General features: G+C 43.2%; 1 protein-coding gene across 1 annotated transcript in view; it reads left to right on the top strand.

Annotated features, from left to right (window-relative positions):
• LOC137918161 (citron Rho-interacting kinase) overlaps window positions 1–23,876 on the top strand; it is a 37,775-nt gene extending 13,899 nt beyond the window's left edge. The window contains exons 13-41 of the mRNA XM_068760913.1: window positions 813–1,010; window positions 1,114–1,167; window positions 4,849–5,046; window positions 7,557–7,750; window positions 8,444–8,579; window positions 9,050–9,154; window positions 9,617–9,757; window positions 10,029–10,136; window positions 10,435–10,491; window positions 10,546–10,666; window positions 10,790–10,948; window positions 13,327–13,350; window positions 15,441–15,611; window positions 16,043–16,226; window positions 17,061–17,149; window positions 17,233–17,337; window positions 17,903–18,072; window positions 18,407–18,451; window positions 19,977–20,057; window positions 20,223–20,358; window positions 20,502–20,641; window positions 20,716–20,808; window positions 20,893–21,001; window positions 22,062–22,190; window positions 22,342–22,422; window positions 22,500–22,578; window positions 22,909–23,082; window positions 23,214–23,502; window positions 23,853–23,876. Of these exons, the coding sequence (XP_068617014.1) occupies window positions 813–1,010; window positions 1,114–1,167; window positions 4,849–5,046; window positions 7,557–7,750; window positions 8,444–8,579; window positions 9,050–9,154; window positions 9,617–9,757; window positions 10,029–10,136; window positions 10,435–10,491; window positions 10,546–10,666; window positions 10,790–10,948; window positions 13,327–13,350; window positions 15,441–15,611; window positions 16,043–16,226; window positions 17,061–17,149; window positions 17,233–17,337; window positions 17,903–18,072; window positions 18,407–18,451; window positions 19,977–20,057; window positions 20,223–20,358; window positions 20,502–20,641; window positions 20,716–20,808; window positions 20,893–21,001; window positions 22,062–22,190; window positions 22,342–22,422; window positions 22,500–22,578; window positions 22,909–23,082; window positions 23,214–23,502; window positions 23,853–23,876 (3,594 nt within the window). The remainder of the gene's footprint in view (window positions 1–812; window positions 1,011–1,113; window positions 1,168–4,848; window positions 5,047–7,556; window positions 7,751–8,443; window positions 8,580–9,049; window positions 9,155–9,616; window positions 9,758–10,028; window positions 10,137–10,434; window positions 10,492–10,545; window positions 10,667–10,789; window positions 10,949–13,326; window positions 13,351–15,440; window positions 15,612–16,042; window positions 16,227–17,060; window positions 17,150–17,232; window positions 17,338–17,902; window positions 18,073–18,406; window positions 18,452–19,976; window positions 20,058–20,222; window positions 20,359–20,501; window positions 20,642–20,715; window positions 20,809–20,892; window positions 21,002–22,061; window positions 22,191–22,341; window positions 22,423–22,499; window positions 22,579–22,908; window positions 23,083–23,213; window positions 23,503–23,852) is intronic.
• The last annotated feature ends 3,176 nt before the right edge of the window (window positions 23,877–27,052 follow it).

The raw sequence follows: 27,052 nt of genomic DNA, 5'->3' as shown, positions 1-27,052 counted from the left end.
GATGCTGTATTGGTTCCAGCTGTGAGACAGAATGGAACGCGGTGTCCAGTATATGAATGTTATACATGCCTTTTGAATTTAGTAGGGTCCGGAACTTTTATTTTAAAATGTTCTAATAAATTTCAGAAAGTGAGTTGCATGGGTTAGAAAGAGTTCCTGATACTGATCAACAACAACGACCACAACCTTATTGACGGAGTGCACAAGTCATTCATTCATTCATCTTCTTAACCGCTTTATCCGTAATTGGGTCGCGAGCCTATCCCAGCAGACACAAAATGCAGAGATAAGCATTAGTCTGTGAAAATGCATATTTCGGTGTCTTTAATGACTCTAAATTACTTTACCGTAATTGGTAGAAGAGGTTTTGGAATTGGTCCAGGATTTTCATCCGTAAATTGGGATGCCAAGGATGCAACATAATTCTGTAGGCAGCTGTGCCAGTCAAAGTACGTTAACTGGAAGTGCTTTTTTTCTGGCCTTGACAGGCTCACATTATTTCAAGTGCCTGCCGTCATGAAAAAGCAACTTTTTGTGTTTAAAGAACATCAATGTCCTGTCATTCACAGATCATCAAAACATATTCAAACTTCCACTCTGGTTTGGCCAAAAACCTACAAACTCACTAGAAATGTTCTGGCTCTCTGTTTTCCTGTGATGCTAAGGTCCCTTGCAGATTAATCCTGGTTGTTATTAAACCAATATGATATAAATGGTTATGATTGGAAGGCTACCAGAAGCATCTTCAGCAGTAAATAAGACATTTTCTCACAGATTTAGTAACCATATTTCCTGTCTGTCTGCCTTTATAGATTGGACTGGAGCATGAGGAGCAGAAGCTGGAGATTAATCGCCAGGTGACAGAGCTGACCCTGTCGCTGCAGGAGCGCGAATCCCAGATCAGCAGCATGCAGGCGAGTCGCCACGCTCTGGAAGGCCAGCTGCAGCAGTCCAAGACTGAGCTGGAGGAGACCACGGCGGAGGCTGAGGAGGAGATCACTGTGCTCAGAGTGAGAGAGAACCTAGCCATACAGGAGGTGCCGTCTCCTCTGATGTTAGAGACGATCCATGCAGTGACATCTGTCCCTCTGTCTGTCTTGTCCTACCTGCTAGGCACACAGAGATGAGCTACAGCGCAAGTTCGATGCCTTGAGGGACAGCTGCGCAGTAAGATGCCTTTCCCTCTTTTTTGTTTTCAGAGCTTTAAATCCTTCTTTTCATTTTTAAACTCTTTCCGAGAATAGACAGCTAAGCTCTTCTAGCTTAGCTCAACACAGCTGACTCATCACCCATCATCCAACACACATGCTAAGTACAGCCATGACGCTTTTGTCATTCTTGAGTAAATTGTGCTTCATTTAAAAAGCGACCACTTACACTAATCAAAAAAATCTTTTTTTTTACTCTGTTGGTCATTTCAAAATTGTCTCAGACAAAAACTTGATTTAGTCAGGTACGTGAGAGAATGACTGGACAGTGGAACCTCGGTTCTCCAACATAATTCGTTCCGTAATATTGTCCGAAAACTGATTGTTTGAAAATGGAAACTATATTTCCCATAAGAAATAATGGAAACTGGATGAATCTGTTCCTACGCACCAGATAAACGCCCATTTACATGCCTACAGTCCTATTATGTAACTATGAGTTTCTAAACAACAGAAAACACATAAAAGTGTAAATAGTATGAAAAACAAAAGCATAATGAAAGTTATTTTAACATGATTCTGTATCATTTACATCCCGTTTTGGCTGTGTCATCGCTTTTGTCACCTTCCTTTGTTACTCTGGATCCATTCTGTCCCACCAACCCTGAAAAACATGTTGAAGGCCTTTGAGTGCCTCCAAATCCGTGCACATTGAGTGAACACCAACACCATCTTGGTCTTCCTTCGGGTTTTTTTGCCCTACATTTGAGATCCTCCCACTCTCAAACTGTTGGGAAATATTTATAGATTCAGCTGGCACAAGCAGCAAAGTTATGCAACAGGCAGAGCTTGAGACGATACTCTTCTTTTTAATCCTGCTAAACCCTGCTGCCTATTTGTTGAGCGCCTTGTACTGGAACGTATCTGTTGTCCAACCCGTCATTACATTTAGGGTGGTCCCCAGAGGATGAGGGTTCATCTCTGGAAACTTTATCCAGAAGTTTGGCTCTCCACCGCTTTCAGCAGGCCATTATCTCCATTTTGCACAAACACAAACATCCTTGAAATCAAAGAGCGGGTTCCGTTTTGGACGGCACTTTGCTCTTGTGCTGTCTTCAAGCCATCAGGTCAACTTTGCACACAAAGCGTCTAATAAGCAACAGACCACACTGAAACTGAACGACTGTATTAGTCTTTATTTTTAACCTCACTGCTGGTAAGATGTAGACCGTCCACATGGTGATCTGGATCATCATCAAAAGGTTCTAAATTGTTCTTGGTATCTTCATAGTGAATCAGAGTTGATTTTTAACAGATCTTTGAGTACGTAAATGGAGGTTCTTGGTATCTTTATGCACCAACCACCAAAAGTCCAGTCCAGACATGAAGGTGAATTGATGGCTTTAAGTTACCTATAGGTGTGATTGCAATTGTTATGAAAGGTTGTTTGTCTTCCAGTGTTGGCCCGGTGCTGATAAAAGTTAAACGTTGACGCATATTTTCAACAGATTTTTGAATCCACAAATTGGGGTTGAATGTTAAAATTAAATAGATTTTACTCACCCCATTCTGGATTCTATCCAGATGACATTTGGTGGTGAGATCCAGGACCCCACTCTACATGACTGTGTCAAATTCCATAAATATTGGTCAATAATCAAAGGAGATATTGAGGAACAAATTTTGAAGCTCCATTGACTGCAATGTCAACAAAAAAAGTAGGAATCCAGAATCCAGGATCCCTTCTGGATCATCACCACAATGTAATCATCTGTTCCTGGTAACATTCCAAACATTTCCAGAAGATTTCATCAAGATCCGTCCAGAACCTTTTGAGTTATCTTGCTAACAGACGGACAGACAGACGACGGCAATTACCGGTACACAACCTCCCCGTCGCCTTGGCGGAGGTAATTACAGCAATAAACTATCCATATATTTTTACACAATGCAATTGCATATGTGTAACCGGGTGATTGGTGGCAATTAGCAGGCAGGTGTGGAAGCACCTGTAATCCATTGCCACTGATGGGGCGGGGCGTATACAGGCGCTTCCCCGGCCTCCTTCCCGGTGTCACTCTCCACCGTCCGGCTGAAGGGAGCGCCAGCGGGAGTGAGCCAGCTGGGTGTGGTCGTCTTGACTCTACCGAGTCAGGTAGAACTGACTGGGTTAACACGGTTCCATGACATCTCTGGGTAATGCTCAGAATGACAGGGGTTTCTTTTGATTCAGGTTGGCGTGGAGGGTCACTGCCTTGCCTCTTTGTTTGTGTTTATTTCGTTATAGATCTTTTTTTACTAGGTTGTTAGCTTCCTGCCTTGCATGTGTGTGTCCGTATTGATCAGGGTTATTCTGGCGGGTGGTGGGGAACTGTTTAGTTATTCTGCATGTTTTCCTGTGTGAGTTTTGTTTAGACTTTAGTTTGAGTGCGTTCATATTCCTTTGTTGGGTTTTCTTGATTGCTTTAACAGTAGCTCCCACCACATTTGTCTAAACCTTGGTTAATTCGTTTTAAAGTGTGTTTTTAGTGGAAGCTTGTTTTAGAGGGTTAAATAAAGATTTTTTGTCAGTAGTAAATGCCGTGCTGGTCGTCATTGTGAGCGGACCTGTGGGTGGGAAACCCGCTAAAGCGAGCTGGGGACCAAAGGGAAAAAAATTAGATCTTTAGGTGCAAGTCCTAAAGTGGCGTTGTTGGCGACAATCGTCTAGCCCCATATGCACAACGCCACATATGCAATGTTTGTAATTTATGTAGGTAATAAATACAGTTATTTAACAGCATGCTAAGGAGTAGTTACATTTATTTTACGTTGTATTACATTTACACTGTCATGGTTACAACTGGCCCTTTGAGGGTAACCATAATGCTGATGTGACCCTCGGAGAAAATGAGTTTGACACCCCCCCTGCTCTATAGGATGTATAGCAGTCATGGCTGATTAAGGGAACAAACTGATGAAATGATTAGCCTGCCCCTTCTGAATGCTGCCTGGTTTCCACAAGTAGTCTCGTTATCATACCATTGATTACCCCATTGTTCAGCATTGCCGATATCAGCTTCGAGTTCAGACTTGCGTGAGGTTTCCACTCGGAGTGTGTGAGGATTTGGCAACGCTGTGCCTTAATGCATAATGGACATTACAACAGAAGCTATTTTCCAGACTGCTTCACATAATCTGTGCCTCGGCTCTGCCAGTGTATTTATTCTCCCAGACATCTTTTTGTCGCTTGAATGCACAGATGGCCTTTTTTATAAATGTAATTTTATAAATGAGTCTGATTCATTAAGACTTAGTTACTTATGGCAAGGAGGTTCGTTAGTTTGTCTGTAGGATAACTTGAAAAGTTCCAAATCAATACCAAACATACCTTTTGAGCAATGGATGGACATTGATCAAACAAGTCCACATTACATTTTGGTGCAGATCCAGACGGAGAGCCGATTTATTATTATTGCACAAAATATACTGAACAAACTTTTCTTTTTGTGGAAACCTGGGGAACAAAATGTTGGCCCTGGTGGAGGTGTGTACTCTACCTAATCCCGTTCTAGTTTATGTCCTAATTACTGTCTGCAGAAACCAATAAGTCTGAAAGAGCTGCGATAAACGATTATTCAGACACTCCAGACTGACTTTGGGTGCGGAGTCGATGCTCTGCTTCTCTTCCCAGCTTGAATTCTCTGTGTGCTTCCTGTAGGTGATCACGGATCTGGAGGAGCAGCTGACTGTACTGACTCACGAGAATGCCGAACTGAACCGCCAAAACTTCTACTTGTCCAAGCAACTGGATGAGGCGTCTGATGAGAGAGAAGACCAAATACAGCTCAGCCAAGATGTGGACACGCTACGTCGGGAGGTGGCTGACCGTGAAATGCACCTTAACAACCAGAAGCAGGTAGCTGGCTGCTGGTGGTCGTTGTCTGTGTATAATCTTTACCTTTTCACGTGGGTTTTCTTCAGCAGTACAAAGAACGGAAAGACGGATGGACTGGGCTTCTTGTGGTATGTTGTCGTATATTAGAATACAGAACTAGTCCTCTCTTTGTGAGTTAGTTATGACCCTGTCAGGAAACTAGGGTCAACTCCAGAAAAACAAAGAACCTTCAAAGCTCCGAACCTGGGGTGATAGAGCCTTCTCCATTGCTGCACCCACACTTTGGAACACACTCCCACAACTGCTACGAGCATGCCCGGATCTAAATTCATTTAAAAAAGATCTTAAAACATATCTGTTTAACATTGCTTTTACTTTATAATTGCACTGTTGGAATTTTTATTGACTGCTTAAACCGTGTTCACTTTTAATGTATTATTTTACTGTTTGAATTTTATTGATTCTATATCCGTGTTCACGTTTTTATTGTTTGTATTTTTTGTTTTATTTTATTGTTTTTACTATGTACACTGTAAAGCGTCTTTTAGCTCTAAGAAAAGCGCTATACAAATAAAATGTATTATTATTATTATTAAAATAATACAGAAAATAACAAACTAAGTAGAAGCCCGTGATGTTTGGCTTTGAAAAAAATTCTGGGGGAAATTCACTGAAAGTCTTTGACCCAAAGAAAGTATTTCAGTGAGTAGCAGTGAATCGAAAAGTATTTAAAATAGATTTTAATGTGGCTTTTGAATCAATATCCAGGTATTGCTTCTATAAGCACTGCTGTGATTGTGATTTGTGTTATTAACCGTTGCTTTAGTGGATTTGAGAGCTATTCCGGAGCAATGTGATGCCGCATGGATCCTCAGACATGATGCATTGCTTTTTAAATGCATAGATTTCATGCTAGGATGCAGGATGTGTTTTCATTCTGTCCACTAGATAGCAGTGTTGTACTTCATCGTCATCCATTTCACTCTTCCTCGCCAGCGTACAGTAACGTCTGAGACAAGAAAAATAGAGTTCATTTTCACAAGCATCATGAACGACAGTAAACCTGTCTTACAGTATCGCAGTATATCGCGTTATGCTGAATAACCTGTGTATTGTGATGCATATCATATCAGATTTGACCGACACACATCCCTATTAATGGAACGAGAGCAGCATTATGTTAGTTGTACTCCTTCCCATTGCCCACCTTCCACTCACAGTCAGTCAGACACCAGGTCTCCACTTACTCCCTTTATGGGATATCTCCACTCTGCCTTTGAGGTGACCGAGACATCTCGCGCAGCTCTGACAGTTTTAAGTGTAAATCAGGCGATGGAAACCCTGGGAAAATTTCAGTGCTGTTATGTTCAGCATTCAGCAGGATGCAGCAAGAGAGAACAATCCAAGAGGCTGTGTTTTGTGTGTAAGGCCTCCTGTGGGAGGATATGTGTGTGTGGGTGTGTAGCAGCAGTCTGTTTCCTGCTGCTTGTGTAACCAGCAATGGAAGATACAGGCAAGGGATGGGGTGGTGTGTCATCCCCATCACTCCCAGGTCGTATCAGCTATGGACGCGTTGGACTTCAGGGGGCCATGGTGTAGCTGCAGCACCAGCACAGGCTATATTTGTCTCTCAGTACTTTGTCTACGGACGTGAAGCAATGCGTTGTGTAGGCCCTATGAATAACACAGAGAACAGGAGCAGGAGCTGCTTTGTCGTTTGGGTTTTATTACTGAAGCGCAAACAAAGTCCAAAGTCCATCAAATGTTTTTTTTTAAGCTCTTCTGCATCGGGTTTTCTTTTCTAGACATCACCTCTGTGTTTTGTTCAATCAACCAAATATTAAATCCTTTCAACTGTAAATCTTTCAATTCTCTGGCATGGAAACTCGCCCAGGTTAACAAGGTTTACGTCAGGTGTTGAGAAACCGGGACACCCTGATAAGTTGGATACAGGAACAAAACATAGGTAGAGGAGGTTGGAGAACAGAGCGTTGATAGAGAGCTTCTACAGTAGCAACCCAAGCGGAAGGGGGTACATGCAGAGAATGTGGGAAGAATGGTTGCTTCGAAACCCCACATCCACACTGAGCAAGAAACAACTACTAGCTCAATGTGCCACTATCCGCAAGAAGAAGTCGCTATTGCGGTTAGAGATTGATCCAAAATACAACCATGCTACGGCAAGGGGGATCCAGCAGGTCAATAATCATATTTATTATTACACTGAGGCGAAGGAGCTGAATGCTTCTTCTCATGACATAAGGTAATAATATCTTAAACTGCAGGATGATCATCATCACACCCAGAAAACTGCTCTACCAACTGTCATGAGGGGATGAGGCAGATCAGCAGTAGTTCACTACCAAAAGATCCACATTCATTTTAGACAGGCAGTCATTTGTGTTGGTGCATTTGGGTCTGTTTAATGACATTTGTCTCTTAGTAGCTCTACTGTAAAACTGCTGTTATTTGTCTTGAGTTATTGACCCGGTGAACAATTAGTGATTCTCAAAATAAATATTCTGTTACAGAACCTTGAGACTCTAAAGACCACCTGCACCATGTTGGAGGAGCAGGTTCTAGAGCTGGAGACCCTAAATGATGAGCTGCTGGAGAAGGAGAGACAGTGGGACACCTGGCGGACGACACTGGAGGATGAAAAGAACCAGGCTGACAGGAGGAACAGGGAGATCCAGAGGCTGCTGGACACAGAGAAACAGAACAGGTTTCAAGCACACTTCATCACTTGAATGAAAACTTTCTGTTTTTTATCCTTTAATTGTTGCGTTGCAGCTGAAGAGAAACAGAATTGGTTTATGCACAAAGTTAACAGTTGCTCAGCACTAGCACCGAGAAGAAAGATTCTTCTTAGTGCTAGTTAGGGTGTCAAAAGAAACAAGCTTCCAGCTGTGATAGCATTTCTGCTCAGCTTCCTCGTCACCATGACGGTGAAGAGAGCGCAGAGACGGTGAAGAGAGCGCAGACACAGGGACGCAGAGAGTTTGGAGTGCAGTTACTATTGATATTAATAGACTGAAAGGAAAAATGTAACCACAGGATACTTTGAGGAACATTTGTGAGTTTTTGTTCTCTACGCTACAAAACATCTGGATGTTGCTGTTTATATCACTGCCAGACCTCCGCCCACCTACTCACACTTAGTACAGCAGGTATAGGAATATTCTCTCGGGTTTGTCCAAAGGTATTCTGGGAAAGAATGCCTGAGATATTCTGAGAATATTTTCTGAGCTGTTGTAGGTAGTATGAGTGGGGAAATATGTAGAAAAAGAAAGCAGAAACCTATCAAAGTGCAATTCTCATTTGTTTTAAAACTCCACCATAATCTAATCTAACTGCATTGACTGTGTGTTATATGATTAAAATAACAACTAGGATAAAGGAAGTCTTTCTGTTCTAGGCTTCGTGCAGAGCAGCGCGGCTCTGAGTCACGTCAGGCTGTGGAACAGGCAGTTAAAGAGCACAAGGCTGAGATCCTGGCCCTGCAGCAGGCCCTCAAAGACCAGAAGCTCAAAGCAGAGAGCCTTGTTGAAACTGTAAGCATTTCCGCTTGTCCTATAAATCAGTGGTCCCCAACCACCAGGCTGCGAGGCATTTGTTACCGGGCCGCACAGAAAGAATAACTAATTATTATAATTATTTAGAACTAAAAGGTGTTTTATTCCTTGGTCACCTGATACGTTACTAAAAAACAGCAGTAAACTAGCGAAAATTAATAATAATAATAAAAAGGTATTTGGAGAGCTTCTTTCCTCAAGGGAAAAGTCCACAAAAGTCCACAATTTATGGTGAGTAGATATTGGTGTAATATTTGTTTAATAGTTATTGCAAGTGCATAATATAAAGTTTATTGGTAAGATTATATTCTTCTGTTTTAATTTCCGCAAAAAAATTGGCATGAAACCAGTCCGTGGCAGGAAAAAGGTTGGGGACCGCTGCTATAAAGAGTGTTACTCTTTGCGGTTAACAGATTCTGCAGAAAAATCTTTCTGTATTCTGTTCTTAGTTGAATGATCTGGAGAAGAAGCATGCCATGCTGGAAATGAATGCACGCAGCCTGCAGCAAAAGCTTGAGAGTGAGAGGGATCTGAAGCAGAGGATGCTGGAGGAGGTACGTTCTGTTTACATATGTATCTCATTGATCTCTGTTGTTTTGCTTTATGCATCATGTAGTAAGTTGAGAAGTTTAAATGTTGTCTTTGTAATTATTATTTTTTATTTAACCAGGTAAGTCAGTTGAGAATTAATTTCAATAACGACCTGAACCTAAGTTGCATGTTTTTTGGTGGTGGGAGGAAGCCGGAGAACCCGGCGAGAACCCACGCAGACACGGGGAGAACATGCAAACTCGGATTTGAACCGCTGTGCCACCGTGCTGCCCTCAAATTATTGCTTCATGTCTTCCCATTCATACCTAAAATAATTTTCCAGAGCAGAAAAATTATACTTTACACTAAAGGGAAGCCGTGCTTCAACCTGGATCTATCACTGAACGAAACTTAAACTTCAGGAAGCAACAAAGCGGTAAGATCACAGAGGTCAAGTGATGTAACAGTTGTTGTTACCTCCACAGCAAGAGAAACTGCAGCAGCAGTTGGATGGCCAGAAGACCCACATCTTCCATCTGACGCAGGGGCTGCAGGACGCTCTGGAGCAGACTGACCTGCTGAAGACTGAAAGGACCGATCTGGAATACCAGTTGGAGAACATCCAGGTGCTGCTACACATCGACATTTGAATGTACAACTACAGAAAAGACACGCATAGTGTCAGATTATTACATGTTTGATATCATAGTCCCCCCATCCTCATCCAAAGCTTTTTATCTGTTGCAGTTACTGTGTTGTAACACGCACAAACACACAAAGACACACACCTACACACACACACGCACTTTGTTTCTCTCTGTCCTTGTCTTTGTGTGAAGTGAAGTGTCTGAGGAGAAATTCATGGCAGTAGTGATGTTCACTTAGCTCCACCTGCAGGCCATGTACTCCCATGAGAAGGTGAAAATGGAGGGGACCATCACTCAGCAGACCAAGCTCATAGACTTTCTGCAGTCCCAGGCCCACGGCGGTTCCAAGAAGAAAAAGGTTGCAAGGTTTTTAATATTGACGTTGGTACAGTGTGCCTGTGTTTCTACAAAGATCGGATATGTTTATTTCATGAGTTAAAAAACAAGATTGGGAAGATTTAGACATGCACAAGCAAAATCTTTAAATCACTTTACGAAAAACTTTAATGTGGAACTGCATTTTAAATGTAATTATTATTATTTGCCCTTGTTCTGGTATCAAATTATCTTCATGTTATTGTCGAAGCCTTAAATGAATTGACAAGCGTAAAGATGGTTTAAAATTATTTAACAAATTGCCATCTCCTGTGTCTCAGGGTCTGTTTGGACGCCGCAGAGAGGACCTTCTGGCTGCCATGGCTGCTCAGGCCCAGGCCCAGGGTCAGGGTCAGGGTCAAGGCCAGGTTTCCCCCGTGCCCCCCATCCAGCCTGTACCCCTCCAGTACAGCGACATGAAAGTAGCTCTGGACAAAGAGCGCACTCGCTGCTCTGAGCTGGAGGATGCTCTGCAGAAAATGAGAGCAGAGTTGCGATCTCTTAGAGAAGAAGGTGAGCCATACACCCAGTTTAAACATATACCCCTTATTTCAGTGTTAGTGTACATGATTGTCTTAAGAAAAGACCACTGACAAGGATGAAAACGTGAGAGTTGATTGATTCCTCTAACCCCAGCTCTCCAGTACAAGGATCATGGTAACTCCACTAACCCCACCACAGTCAGGCAGCAGATGATTATGTCTGCCATAGTGAAGTCTCCTGAGCACCAGCAAGGCTCTACCAGTCTTGCACCCTCTAACTCTGGACGCAGGAAAGAGACTGCAACACCCGAGGGTGAGTGAATGCTTAATGTTTATTGGATTGAAATCCCCCCCCCCCTAATACTTGCACACAGTAAGGTCCAGAAATATTGAGACATCGACACAATTCTAATCTTTTTGGCTCTATACAGCACCACAATGAATTTGAAATGAAATGAGCCAGATGTGCTTTAACTGCAGACTTTCACCTTTATATCCAAATCCGGTGACTTGAACTTGAATACTTTTGTAAGAAAGAATGAAGATACTTCAAACTAGAATTGAACGACTCTTGACTGGCTACAAAAAGCATTTACAATCTGTGATACTTGCCGAAGGGGGCGCTACAAGACTTTTGCACTTTTCTGTTATTTTGAAAATGGAAACAATGGAAATAAAATCAAATGTATTTATTTTTTACATGTTATGGGATTGTGTCATCTGTAATTTGATGCCTTTTTGAGATTTTTTTCAGCTTCCCTTGGCTTCATTATTCACATTTATACAGATTGTGACCCTGGTTGCCCAAACCTTCAATCACCACTGTATATTTATTGATGATGTGGCTGCTGACAAAAACTTGACTGCAAAGGATTTGAAGCCATGTATTAAAGTAAATGTTTGATATATGTTTAGTGTCCCATGACTTTTAGTCTGTTAGAAACCGTTCATCTGAATTCAATGTAAATACCCTCAAATTAAAAGTGAAAGTCTGCAGTTAAAATGCAACTTATTCATTTCATTTCATTACTACGGAAGCTTATTGCATTCACTGAAGAAAAAAAAAATTCGGTTTTCCTGAATTTATGAATTAATGAGATAAATCCTTTCTTTCCTGTTTTTAGAGGTATTTTTTTCCATTTTTCTGAAATAATGAGATAAATTAATGCTAAATATATTTTTTTATGTTATTAGAGGTAATTTTTTTTTCCAGTTTTTAGTGGTAATTATTTTTCGGTTTTTAGAGCAAATATTTTCTTTTCTGTTTTTAGTGGTAATATTTTTCTGTTTTTAGAGGTAATCATTTTTCGGTTTTTAGAGCAAATTTTTTCTTTTCTGTTTTTAGTGGTAATATTTTTCGGTTTTTAGAGGTAATCTTTTTCGGTTTTTAGAGGTAATTTTTTCAGTTTTTCTGAAATGTTGAAATAATTCTGTAGGCCTATTTATTTTAGGTCTAGTAATGGCTGCCGTAGATCTTGCTTGTTCTATTCGCTTTTATTTTCATCTTGGTTTAAGACACTGGGAAATACTCTGCTGTCTGAGTAACCTTGAAGGGATTGTTCTCAGTTTATCGACTTTGCGTAGGCACCTCAAGTCTATGCGGTTGTTCAGAAGAAAGTGCCATTCTGATTTGCTGGATACTGCGCTGTTTCTTCAGGAACAGATGGATCAACATGGCATGCTCCATGGATATAAGATGATGCACCAGAAATGCCTTCAACATGGCTTTGTTGTTACTCAGGAAACAATTAGGCATTTGTGTTCACCTGCTACACTGCTCAAAATATCCAATCTGTGGGCAAACGAGGGTGAAGGCTGCAAGCAGCATCGACATGCTTCTTCGGAAAATAGGGCTTGAAGTTATCTCATAAATTCAGGAAAACCGAAACTTTTTTTTTTTCTTTAAGTTATCTCATAAATTCAGGAAAACCGAAACTTTTTTTTTTTCTTTAAGTTATCTCATAAATTCAGGAAAACCGAAACCTTTTTTTTTTCTTTAAGTTATCTCATAAATTCAGGAAAACCGAAACTTTTTTTTTTTTCTTTAAGTTATCTCATAAATTCAGGAAAACCGAAACTTTTTTTTTTTCTTCAAGTTATCTCATAAATTCAGGAAAACCGAAACTTTTTTTTCTTTCTTGAAGTTATCTCATAAATTCAGGAAAACCGAAACTTTTTTTTCTTTCTTGAAGTTATCTCATAAATTCAGGAAAACCGAAACCTTTTTTTTTTCTTTAAGTTATCTCATAAATTCAGGAAAACCGAAACTTTTTTTTTTTTCTTTAAGTTATCTCATAAATTCAGGAAAACCGAAACTTTTTTTTTTTCTTCAAGTTATCTCATAAATTCAGGAAAACCGAAACTTTTTTTTCTTTCTTGAAGTTATCTCATAAATTCAGGAAAACCGAAACTTTTTTTTCTTTCTTGAAGTTATCTCATAAATTCAGGAAAACCGAATTTTTTTTTTCTTCAGTGAATGCAATAAGCTTCCGTACATAACAGACCATTTTGGTGGTAAAAAAAAAAGAACATGTTAGCGTTGTGTCGATCTCCCAACATTCCTCAGTATACATGCAGGTTACACTTATATTTGACGAGTACTGGCCCTTTTCTGCACGCATATAAACACACGTCTTGCGTCGCTCGATTTATGAAGCTCTTACTATCCTTTTTTTTTCACACAACTTTCAGAAAAAAGGAGGGTCACATTTGAAAGTAAGTTATCCAAACTAGCAGTTCCTGCAGTTTGATCTCTTATTGCTCTTCTCCTCATCCACATCCTTGAAAGGCCAGATTTTGAAAGCTCTGCACTTTATTAAATATGTGCTGTCACCAGCTTGGTCACATCAGCCGGAGAAACCTTCAGTAAAGATTTTCATCTCATCAGTGCACAGCTTTGAAATCTGAAGCATTTTATTTTGGTTGCTGAAGCTTTGTTTTTTGTTTTTTGTTTTTTTTTACTTCCGCCGAGGAGGTTATGTAATATCCAGCGTTTGTTTGTCTGTCCATAGCAAGATAACTCAACTAACTAGACGGATCTTGATGGAATTTTAAGGAAATGTTGGGAATGTTACCAGGAACAGTTGATTACATTTTGGTGATGATCCAGAAAAGATCCTGGATTATGGATCAGTTTGAAATATTCACTATTATTGCAGTCAATGGAGCTTCAAAATTTGTTCCTCAATATCTCGGTTGATTATTGACCAATATTTATGGAATTTGACACATTCATGTAGGGTGGGGGCCTCTATCTCACCACCAAATTTCATCTGGATCGGAACCAGAATGACATTAGGAAAAAATATAAAATGTTGACATTGAAAACTCCATTTTCGAATTCAACAATCTGTTAAAAATGCTCATCAAGTCTGATTAACTTTTACTTTTCATGGTTGGTGTATCAAGTTGATCCAGATCACCATGTGGAGACGGTGTAAATCTAATTATGAGGGGGATGAGCTGCTCGGCGGAGGTCGGCGCTCTCTGAGTGCTCTTCTGGTTTGATTTACAGGACTCTCCTCTGCTCTTTAATTCACGACACCCTCACCTGAACTCACATCATACCCTGATATGGACCATAAGTTTAAGTCTGCCAGGCACAAGCGTTTTTTGGCATCACACTATAAAGGCATTATTCAGTCACTGAATTAAAGGCTCACGGCTACACCAACAACTCTAATGTCACTGATGACTGGAACAAAGTAAAATGGAAATATCATTATCAATAAGTAAAATGTACATAAAACCAATCAAAATGATTACTTTTACAACACATTTCTTAAACTAATGCATTTATAATGGTCTCATCTATAGTACATTAATGGTCATTCACATTTAATTATTGCATTCACTTAATATATTCATAGTGCTTTATGCTTGCACTCCTAAAATGCTTTCACTCAACAGTATGTCATAAATATGGCTTATAATGACGAGTTTAATTTCAACTGTCTAATCGATACGCTTGACAATTTCTAAGCTAAAGGTAGACTGGTTGGTCTTTGATGTTATAGCTGCCAATACAAGGCATTATAATATACTCACCTATACGTCAACAATCAAGTGTAGTCAAGACTCAAACTACGCTATAATAATAGCACATGCACGTAATAATAACTACTGGTTATCAACATCATGAAAAAGCATTGCATTGGATTTAGTACAAACAATGTCACATTCTAATGAAGCATGCATTAGTATAGAGATCTGTGCATGCAACACTTTACACAAACAATTAATATTAATGATGCCACTCAACTGATTATTAACAAATAGTGAGTATGGGCAGCCTTAATCTATAATCAAGCAGCACACTGCGTATTTAAGGGTGCAGTCATTACGCACTGTTCATGTTGATTGTGGGGGAAAAGTTAAAACATTATCATAAAGTGTTCAAGCTATTTTAAATCGAAACACATGCAGGTGTCTGTTGCCTTTGTGCATCTCCTGGCTTCAATTTTTTAGTGTGTTCTACCAGATGTGCCTCAGGAGTTCTCAGGATGTTATAGGAAACTGTGGTGTAACCTTACAAATACATGAATAGTGGGAACACAATAAGGAACCTGATTGGGACTAAATAGTGCCTTTAAAGTGTTGCAGAGTGCACACAGTCAATATGTTGAGTCGTCAGCTTCCTTTCTTGTGCGCTGTGCTGAACGCCTCAGTTCTTTCAGGGGCTTCGTGTCTGAGCTGCGCTTGCGGCAGCAGGTACAGCACGTTGCCCTGAGGTTAGGCGGTTCTGGATTCACCTGCCACAGACATTCAAATTGGAGGTACCTCATGTGAACCCTTACTGTGTTTAGAGTACAGCCGCCGTCTGAAGGACAGTCAGAGAGACAGGGAGAGAGAGAGGGAGCGGGTGATGCATCACAACACGGCTCACCGCTTCACCGTGGGACTCAACATGAGAGCTGCCAAGTGTACAGTGTGTCTGGATACCGTGCACTTTGGGCGCCAAGCTGCTACCTGCCTCGGTGAGTTACTGAAGAGGAGGAAGGGGCAGCTGGCCCTGAACCCAATGACCCATATCACCTTCACGCAAGATGCAGAGTGGAATTAAAGTACCATTACTACTTCAAACGTTCTAATAACGTGTTTGTTTATTCTTTTCTTTGTTTTACTTTCTTCATTTGTATATATTTCTTTATAAAACTACTTTAACTGTTTGCCATTTAAAATCATTTAATACTTTTCTCATGACGTGATCACTGTGTTCTACCTCCCCACTAGGGGCTCTGTTTTTTCTCTTTTGTTTGCGTATCATATCATATGTCCGTGTTAGAGAACACACGTTTAATAAAATCCTGATCTCCTTCCTCTCTGTTATTCTTGAGACGCCGTCCACGCCATCCCGACAAAAATTCTGCAAACGTTCTTTAGTGATATCTATTTTTTTTTTCCACAGAATGTCATGCTTTGTGCCACCCAAAATGCTCGCCCTGCCTTCCAGCCACCTGCGGTATGTCCAGCGATTGCTCCCTGCATCTGTCTGATGGCCTGTGTCGGGACAAGGGCAGCAGCTCCGTGGGCCAGCAGCTCAAAGAGGCCGGTGGACACATGCACTTGGAGGGCTGGATGAAACAGCCCAGGTTAGTCACAGACACACATCTGCTAAATTATTTTGCTGCTAGAAATGTGATCACTGGGGAGGCTCTCTGGATTCCAGGAAGAATCAAAACATCTGGGCAAAGGAAGAAACAGAAAATGACCTGATCTGTTCCCTTTTGCATAATGGTTTTTAAAAACTACAACGACCATAATGCACTGTTTTGGTTAGCGCTTGGCCGTTTTTGAAACACGACAGTGTGACAACCAGCTGGTGGCGAGGGATCTTGTTGAACAGTGAAACGGTTCACTCTGAGCCTTCATTTTCACGGTTCACAAACTCTGGGTAAAGTTACATGTTGCAGTAAATCCTGTTCTGACAACACTTTGTGTTGTAACAGATTATCATTCCACATCTGATCTGTGTCGTTCTAGTTTGAGCTGAGATTGATGAGATGATCTCTGAGAGAGAGGGTTGTTGATTTTATGGACGGCAGTGTTTTGGTCTTTATCCTCACACCTGATTGGACATGAGGTATCAGTCCACAAGCTAATGATGCTCATGATGCTGCATCCGATCACAAACCCCCCCCCCCCGAATAAAAACAGGAACTTGTAGATGTTTTCATGCAGGCCACATCCTTTACATCCATTAGTGTATTTGTCTTGAGCGTGTACTTGTATTGTGTGTTGTTGTGTTGTACTGTAGCTGTGTCATCTCCTCCCACTGAGCAGGCTGGCTCTGTTATGTTCGGTCTGCGTCCCATCATTTGTTTAGGCCAGTGAAACCAAACATTTGGAGACTTTCCTCTTAAAAATGTTGGGCTGATTGTGTCACCTGTGATTTGTAGTCATGCAGCTGCCTTGTGTTTTTGCAGGAATGGAAAGCGGGGCCAGGGCTGGGAGAGAAAATACATGGTCCTGGATGGGACTAAAGTGTCCATCTACGACATCGAGCCCAGAGAAGGTTGCTTTCTCTTCATTCTGCATCAGCTCACAGATTCACCAAAGCTAATCTGTTCAAACACCATCTCTTATTTCCTGTTTCAGATTCGGTGAAGCCTCTGGAAGAGTTTGACCTGTGTTTGTCAGACGGAGACGTGGTTGTTCACGGAGCTGTGGGGGCCTCAGAGCTCCCCAACACTGCCAAGTCAGGTAGGATGTCTGAGGCATGCTGACCTCTGCATGTTAGATTTACATGCATGAGCGGAATCAAATTTTTAAAAAAAATCATCCAATTTAGTATGTTGTGTGTTTCATCCGTAAACTTTGTGGATTGTTTTGGGAAGTACCCCTGGATTAAACTGGATTTTGTGTGTGTGTGGCACAAACTCACAGCAGACACTCCACTTCCCAGAATGCATTCCACCTCTTCAGAAAGTCGAATGGCCATGCTGTGAGGCAGATAGATAAAGCTCCACTCCGTAGCTCGTTTTATAATATTCACATGCTGATTCATCAGTAAAGTTTTTTTTTAACAGTTTGATGAGCTGAAGATTTGCTCCATCATGAGTTCTGATGAGAAGTGGCCACCGGCCAGTGTAGATCCGTCCGACCAGTGACACCAGTCACCTCAGCAACATCTCAGTTGCTGTATTTCTGTAATGATTTTGTCATTTTATGTTATTAATAAAGTTAATCATAGTTTTATAGTCCAACATACCTAGCCATTCATGACTGACATTCATTCATGTCATTCTTGTGTTCCCCCGTGTGTCAGACGTTCCCTATGTCCTGAAGCTGGAGTCCCATTGCCACGCCCCCTCCTGGCCTGGACAGTCAGTCTACTTCATGGCACCCAGTTTCCCAGACAAGCAGCGCTGGGTGGCTGTCATGGAGTCGGTGGTGGCTGCAGGGCGAGCCTCCCGTGAGAAGGCCGAGGCCGATGCAGTGAGTATCTCTGCAGGAGGCGAGACGTCCGTCTTAGATGACTGTCTGGTCTATGGCTGTGATCATAAGCATGTCTGAATCTGTGGGGACTGTTCATGAGCAGCAGACATGTTATTCTCCCAGAGTGTATTGAGGGTTTTAACATTAGCAGATAACCCCCGTTCACTTACGTGTGTCATTAACTGTGTCCTTCTTCTCTCTTCTTCCCTTTCCCGTCTCTCTGCCGTTTGTTGCTTTGTCATCATGCCGCCGCATTGAATGTCCGGTGTACGGGCATGTTTTGTTGATTTGCACTATTCTGTTTATTCCATTGGGTTTCATTGCACTCATATAGGCTGCTGTACCCAAAAGACAAATGGTTTTGTCTCCTCTGGTCCAGGTAAAGAGTCACAAAGAATAGATAAGAGGCACAAACACACCTGCACACCCTTCACAAGGCCCGCAGTTTAGTGCATGTGTCTGTCACTGTGTCCATTGGTCCCCGCTCTCGCCTCACCTGCTGAGACCACGCCTCACTTCCACTGCTGCTGTCGCATCCTGAGCAAACTCTGTAAGGGTCAAACAGTTCTGGTGTTCTGTGTCCATCCACACTTTGGGTCGATCCTCCGGGGACCAGTCCTCGGATCCGCCGTGTTTTCACCCTGCTGCCCCTTTAAACACTCTCATGAGTCACGAGACACGAAAAGGACTTGACTCCAGGCATCCAGATGTTTTCGTTAACTCATGACAAATATCTTTAATCATGGTGCTCGTTGATAATAATAACCAGCGTGAGGTGAAGACATGTCTTAGTTCTTGATCCTGTTTTGTGAAAGCAGCAATATTATTGTGTATAAATGATATATTGGTGTTTTATTTATGTAAAGTGTTAACATCAAAATATACTTTAAGTAGAAAACCTAAAGTACTGATCATATTATCTGTATTTTGTATTGAAAATAAACTCTATTGTTGAAGCTGGTAGAGTTTGTTCAACTACAATCGTTTCTGTGTGTATATATACACAAATAAACGCAATGAATAACACAAAGCAGATTTGAAAACTTGACAACAGAGAAAAGTGGAACTTTTTCTCCATTCTTCAAAAACACTAAATTGAAAGAACAAAAACAGAAGCAGGTTTGGCCTGTAAAAATAATCATAAATATCACTACTGTTAATGACTTCAAGACATTTTTTTATTTATACTCCCAGACTGTGAATGAAACAAAAAAAAGTAAAATATATGGCTTAGTTTTACTCCTGTGGACTCAAACTCAAAATATATTTATCATATATCCAAAAAATATTGTTAAATAATCATTGTAAAGAAAGTGTTCCCTAACGCTTTGTGAGCCAGCATGGCCTTTCCTTCTGTCTTCACTCTCACCACGACACCCACCTGTCAGTTCAAGCATCAAAAGGGGAGCAGAAATGTCCGGAATATTGTACTTCAGCTAGCTGTAGTGGGAAGATTGCAAAAATGGAAAACGAGAAAGTTGCCTGACTAATTTTGACGCCAGACTCAATTACTGAGTTCAAGGAAAACTCTTCGTACCTCTGTCCTGAGGATGAGGACAGCAGTGCTGCAAAGACGAACGCTGTGTTGGTTTGTGTAGCATGTATTCAGTTGCTATTCATTTAAATCATGTATTATATCAGATACACAGGACTAGACTAGCTTTTTTGAAAGCTATTGGTAAATTAATGTTGTCTAACTCAGTATAATCTATATAATAGTGTGTGTAAAGGCAACCATTAGGATGCATTGACTTGACTTTCCTGTGTCTTGGTCCAACCTCCGACACGATTAACCTGCAGCCCGTCCACCCCGTCCTCCACCTTCCTGCGTCCCAACCGCTTCCCCATGAGGTCACATTGAAGTCGTGACCTTGCTCACCCTTCGTGTCTCTCTGCTCTTGCAGAAGCTGCTAGGAAACTCCCTGCTGAAGCTCGAGGGAGACGACCGCCTGGATATTAACTGCACCCTCCCCCTCACAGATCAGGTATTGGCAGGGCGCCCACACGAGTTAATGAAAGAGCCATCAACATTGACATACCTTTTACTCAAGGGTGGCGAGGCCTTGCTCTGTTAGGGGACAACAATAATTAGGTCCTGTACTGTACATGTGCTGTCTGTGTGCTGATTGTGTTTCATTGTCATGTTCCAGATTGTTCTGGTGGGCTCTGAAGAGGGCCTCTACGCCCTGAATGTCATCAAGAACTCCCTGACACACATCCCAGGCCTGGGATCCGTCTTTCAGATCCATGTCATCAAAGAGCAGGAGAAGCTGCTGATGATTGTTGGTGAGAGGTCCAGCTCTGTTTTCCCTATCTTGCTGCGAGTGTATTAGAACTATTACTCACTATTAAACATGGATCATTTATTTTAGTGCGATACAGCGTGATGACTGCCCCATGGGCTGGCGTGTACCGTCTGTGTGTTGCAGGGGATGAGAGAGCGTTGTGTTTGCTGGAGATTAAGAGAGTCAAGCAGTCTCTGGCCCAGTCCCATCTGCCAAGCCAGTCTGAGCTGGCCCCCTGCATCTTTGAGACAGTCAAAGGCTGCCACCTGTTTGCTGCTGGGAGAGTAGGTCCTCCTGTCCTCTGAGAAAGCTGTCCGAGGGCCGGCTGTGGAGACTGATGTCTGTGCGCTCTCTGCAGATGGACAACGGGCCTTGTATATGTGCCGCGATGCCCAACAAGATAACCATCTTACGCTACAATGACAACCTCAACAAGTACTGCATCCGGAAGGTGAGCACGTACCACGCTGCGTCCTAACTGACGGTCACACAAATAAAGGTGTTAAAGGAGTGTTAAAACTGTTCCACCTTGCAGGAGATTGAAACCCTGGAGCCCTGCAGCTGCATCCATCTGACCAGCTACAGCGTCATCATCGGCACCAACAAGTTCTACGAGATCGAGATGAAGCAGTTTGTGCTCGAGGGTGAGGACAATCGTAGATGATCGCTGAGGATTCGTGAAACAGAAATGTGTAGTTTCATTTGTTTGCAAAACTTCATTTGAAGGAAATCCCTGTTAGACGTTGGAGCTGCCTTCAACATGAGGCTTCCTAGTCAAACCACTCAAAGCAATTACAACAGCTAGTATTCAGCCATTCACACACATTCATGCTGTGGCATCTGATCGTTCAGAACACCTTCAGTGGTAGAATGGGCCGCATGTAAAACAATCGCTTAGCAACATAAATGGAACAATTACATGATGGATTAGGCGGGGATTTCCCTTTGATTCATACGACGTGGTTTTGCTCTTTTAGAGAGCTACGGATGTTTGGAAGCACGGAATCATCTGACTCCCTCATAGATCCTTAAAATCTGCAGGAAAACAGTTACTGCACATCTGAATAATTATTCTAGTAAACCTGGCATTAGAAGCAACGTGTCATTTGTTGCACCGTCACTGGGAACATTTAGCTGCTGGTTAAACACTGTGTTTCAAAGGATTTCACCATTTACATTGAACTAACTGGAACCCTAACACTAACATGATAAACACGCCATCATTCACACATAACTAGAAAAGCACTCAGCTTCACATTGACTCCAACGTTACCAAATATTTCAAACTGACCCATAATCCAGGATCTCTTCTGGATCATCGCCAAAATGTAATCATCTGTTCCTGGTAACTTTCCCAATATTCGTCCAGTTCCGTCTCTAATTTTTGGAGTTAACCCCTGCCTCGTCTTTGTTCCGTGTTGGGTAAGACTCCAGACTGCCTTAAAAAGTGTTAAGAATAAACCCTAAACACAGTAAAACTTTGTGGGATGTCGGTGACAGGGAATGTCTTGTGAATTAAAGGTTATATATTAAGATCGTCCTTCTGCCAGGACAGGAGCGAGAGATCCTCTGACTTTAGACTCACTTTCTGATGCCTTTAGCGGACCGGCACGCTTCCAGTTGTCCACTCAGCCAGGTTTGAACAGACTGACAAACAAAGGGGACCCTGTTTGAACCCAGCTGGTCTGATTCTTCCCCATCCAGAGTTCCTGGACAAAAATGACGTGTCTCTGGCCTCGGCAGTCTTTGCATCCTCGTCCCACAGTTTCCCCATCGCCATCATGCAGGTGGCCGGCAGCCTGCAGAAGGAGGAGTACCTGCTGTGTTATCACGGTGTGTGTTTGAGTGTTCCTCCTGGGCAGCCGCCAACGTAACATGAGTGTCTGTTCTTCTAACGTATCAGCATGCCTCTGGTCTTTCACTTCAAATCGTGTGCTTCATGAAAGTGTGTGAGCCGTAAGCGTAATTCATTTCTATCATTCAGAGTTTGGAGTGTTTGTGGACACGTATGGACGAAGGAGCCGCACCGAGGACATCAAGTGGAGCCGGCTGCCTCTGTCCTTTGGTAAATAAACTCTCGCAGCGCTTTGCAGCATCAGGTTGCAGCATCTTTACGACTTTACGCTCTCCCCCCCGGCGCAGCCTACAGAGAGCCCTACCTGTTTGTCACCTACTTCAACTCGCTGGATGTCATCGAAGTTCAAGGACATGCTTCTCTGGGGTGAGACAGGCCGATAGCGTCCGACGCTACTTTGGACGCCTTTGATTGTCTTAGATGAAATTTAGTGCGAAAAATGTTTGACTTGCTTTTGTCTGTATTTCTTACTAAACTGTGTTGGATCTTTTAAATGATCCTTTCATTTCATTGGAGGTTATCTAATCCCACACAAGCATTTCGTTGTGGCAAATTTAATTAAATGGGGAGCAAATATTTCTTCAGATTTAATATTTAAAGATTTAGGATTTATATTTATTTTAAACTTGTATTTGCTGATTGGACACAGTTTAGCAGTCCAGCCAGCAGTGCCTGATGTCCCGTCTGTGCTTCCAGCGCTACAGTGCTGGCCCACCTTGACATCCCCAACCCCCGCTACCTGGGCCCAGCCATCTCCTCTGGGGCCGTTTACCTGGCCTCCTCCTACCAGAGCAAGCTGCGGGTCATCTGCTGTAAGGGAAGCCTGATCCGAGAGTCCGGAGAGCTGCAGCGGACCGGCTCCAGCCGAGGGTCAGCGCCATTCCTTGGTTTGAGCGACAGAGAACGCAATCCTGCAGGATTGTGTTTATGGCACTAACAGCGCCACCTGCTGTTCAGCTTCTGGCTCTGCTCACGCCATTGCTCCTCTCTCTCTGCAGCAGTCCCAGTAAGCGAGGCCCCCCCACCTACACCGAGCACATCTCCAAGCGTTTGACTTCGGGACCCGGCAGCCACGACGGCGGCCTGCACCGGGAGCCCAGCACCCCTCACCGCTACCGCGAGGGCCGCACCGAGTTCCGGCGGGACAAGTCTCCCGCCCGACCGCTGGACCGGGAGAAGTCCCCCGGCAGGATGCTGGACAGTCGCAGGGAGAGGTCTCCTGGGAGGTTTGGGGAGAGCACCCGCCTCCATGCTGGGTCTGTCCGGACGCAGCTCGCCCCCGTGAACAAGGTGCCGACCTGCTGGTTGACAAGTCTGTTAACAAACACGACCCCCCCAGGTTCATCCAGCGACATCACAACACAACAAAGTTCAAAATAAAGGGTTACGTTAAAGAAAAAGGTTATAAACAGCATGACAAATACAACACATTTTAAGTGCCATTAATTTCACTGTCATGAAAAACTATTTTTCTTTTGACTCGATCCGACACCAAGAAGTACTTCAGAGTACTATAGTCCCCTACAAGGTATCCATGAATGAATCGACGGCATAAAAGGATGTGATCTGATACACACATTGTTTCTACTGTGTTTAAATCTCAGCCAGTGTCTGCTTGATCCCTTCATCTTGTCTTGCAGGTGTGGGATCAGTCATCAGTGTGAGTCCAGCGTCGCTCTGCTCCTGACTGGAGGCTGAAGAGAGACTTTGTGAAACCCTTGATCACCGAGCGCATTCACACACACACATCGCTCAGGCTGTCGTTGCCTGTACATTCTGCACTTTCACTTCCCCGTTCAGCGACATTTAAACCTGCACTGGGAGGCGTCTCCCGGCGACAATCCTTTTGCGGCGCGCTTTGGTGGGAGAAATCGCACCACAGATTTGGTGGCAGGGAACCTTTGCTGATGAAGAGAATCTACTTTATAAGATGTAAATATCACTGTCTGGGTTTTTATAGATAAAGGGAACGGTCGGCTGGAAAGGCCATGTCTATTTATTTATTTTTAAATGAGTTTGTAAAGATGTTGCGGGGAGATTAACGGCACTGAGAAATAGAGCATCAACACTTCTCAGTCGGGCGAACCAAACGAATGCTGAATTGTCACATGACTGGCGAGGAAGCCGTCGGACACACTTTGCACACGAGACTGGATTTGAACAAGAGTTAAAAACCCTGGTTCTTGTGACATGACCAGACTGGATGAGAGGCTCGCTTCCTCTTCACTAAATAGCCTTCGGTATATAATCACATGGGATTGCTTTAAACAGTCATCGTCTGGCTAGATTCTTCGTGTTTCGTGTTCTTTTGCAAACCTAAGATGAAGAAACGAGCAGCGCTGCACCTGATGCTGGACGCCGCCTCAGCTTGCTGCTGGTTCTGGTGCAGACGTCCTGTTTGTGATATGAAACCTAGTGATTCGTCAGGGGTCGTCGCTCTCGTGACCTCCGTGAGCATGACTAACGTAGAGCAGCACTCGCTTTCACCATCCTGATTCTCTCTGGGTTGTTCTTTTCCGTCTTCGTATTCTGTTGAGAATGCATTCAGTAAGTAGACGTTGGTGTTACTTTAGAACTTTAGAGTTCCTTGCTTTTTAGAGCTGTGTACCGGTACATGCATTAAACACGATTGAAGTGTTTTGTCTTCTTTGTGTTGCTGTTCATCGACGAGTCGGGGACAGTAGGTTCATCTAGTTTATTTGTCATTTACTTCTACATCAATGTAATGCTCTCTAAGGTAAATCCAATAAAACAAAATATATTCAGACTGAACAAGGAGCACTTGTTACAGGAAGTTGCTATTTACAGACGCGAGAAGCTTCAAAGTGCTTATCAGACAGAAGGGAACGGAGGAAAATCAAACATTACGAGCGTTCCCTTCGTGGGAGACCTGTAATAAAACTGCTTGGCACCATTCTCCACCAAAAGAGACCCCCCCCCCCCCAACACACACACACACACACACGCACACTCACACCAATGCAAAGTGCTTTTGTGGCACACACACACTCGAGTCCAGCCGTTACCGGGCCGTAGCAGCGATGCCTCCGACGTCAGCGCGAGTGAAGAGGAACAAGAGAGGGAGGGGCGGGGGAAAGAGCAAGGGATCATCCTGGTGATGCATCGAACCCTCCCACACACACACACACACACACACACACACACACACACACAGGACCGCCCACCATAACGGTCATTACAACACTGAAGCACAGCACATGCTCCGTGATCTTTCTAAGCGCTCGTGGCAGTCAAAAAAAAATAGCCTTTTATTTTAGACGATTCACATTCATGGATTGTTGAAGACGACGAGTGGTGGTCGGTGGTGAAAGCATGGTGCTGGCTGCCGGCGTGCCCAAGAGCAAGGCGACCACATAAATGTTCTTCTGAGAGCAGTTTGAGGAATAAATTGTGTTCAGACCAACTTCAGCTTATTACAAATGGAACAGTCTGACGTGAGGCTGGTTTCAAATAGAGCTGGATTAACCCACTCTAGTCTATCAGAGTCCCGCTTATGAGGGAGGAGTTCAACCTGTGAACACAGGAGGGCGTCTGTGTCTGTTGCTATGCCGACCACCATGAACACATCACCAGCTGACTCTACAGGAGAAGACGCTTGTTAAAGCGCTGGGAGCTGTAACTTTTAAAAATGTCCCCGCAGTGACTGCAAGCTCCGAGTGAATGTGTGTGAACGAGTGTGTATGAAGTAGAGGTAGTGTTTCAATGGAGTAAGATGTGTGTGTGTGTGTGTGTGTGTGGGGGGGGGGGGGTTACTGGGGATCACTGGCTCAGGCAGAGGTCATGTGATGCTCCTCCTCTGACCCCCGCCCAGGATCTGGACATGGGGCGAACAGAAACGCCGAGCGTGGCCGCAGCCGTGGGTCAGAACCGTCTTCCCCAGCTCCTGAACACTGATTATCCCGTTGCAACTGAATTGTCAAGATTTAAAGTGGCAATTCAACAAACCCTCCATAAATAAAAGGAAGAATGGCATTCAAAAAGAGAACGCCACTGCAGTATCAGAAACAGGACGCCCTGCTCCTCGAGCGAACAACAAACTCCCGTCGTCCTCAACAGGTTGCAAAATAGATGCAATTTCCTGTCATTGATAACGAACCAAAAACGTTTTGGTGACCAATCGAGCCACTATTCAAAGTCTCTATGCATTTCTCTTAAATGCTTCATATATATATATTATTTTATTCAATTATTTTACAAAAGGTGTGTGTGTGTGTGTGTGTGTGTGAGTGAGTGAGTGAAGGCCGCTGACTGCAGAGCGGCGTCTCGCTGAGGATCCTGTCACACCGAGAGCCCTTCCTGCCCTCATGTCTCATCCAATCAGAGTGGAGATCACGAGAGGTAAAGACACCCCTCAACAAAGCAAGGCCCACCCACTTTAGCATTTTAAGATATTTAAACCAAATTCATGACTTCCCTTTTGATTCCCACTGAAGTGCTGAAATGTGAGTCACGTCCAGCTCCCTGTGCCTGCTGGGTAAAAAATAGAAAGAGGGCTGTAGTATGTGAAGGGCATGAAGGCGTGGCCAACAGTCACAAAACCGATGACCAATCAGGTTGCACGCCTCACGATAACAACGGGCTACAACAAGGAGGAACGGCGATCAGCTGTGTGCGGTCACATGATCTAAAACCGGCTCTGACCAGTCGTGTTGGAATTAAGACTAACAGCAGAGAGGAGAGGAGAGGAGAGGAGAGGAGAGGAGAGGAGAGGAGAGGAGAGGAGAGGAGAGGAGGAGGCGAGGCAAGGAGGAGAGGAGAGGAGACGAGACGAGAGGAGGAGAGAGGAGAGGAGAGGAGACGAGAGGAGGAGAGAGGAGAG

Source organism: Brachionichthys hirsutus, chromosome 4, assembly GCF_040956055.1.
Source record: "Brachionichthys hirsutus isolate HB-005 chromosome 4, CSIRO-AGI_Bhir_v1, whole genome shotgun sequence".
Taxonomy (NCBI): domain Eukaryota; kingdom Metazoa; phylum Chordata; class Actinopteri; order Lophiiformes; family Brachionichthyidae; genus Brachionichthys; species Brachionichthys hirsutus.
This window is presented reverse-complemented; position numbering and strand designations above follow the sequence as displayed.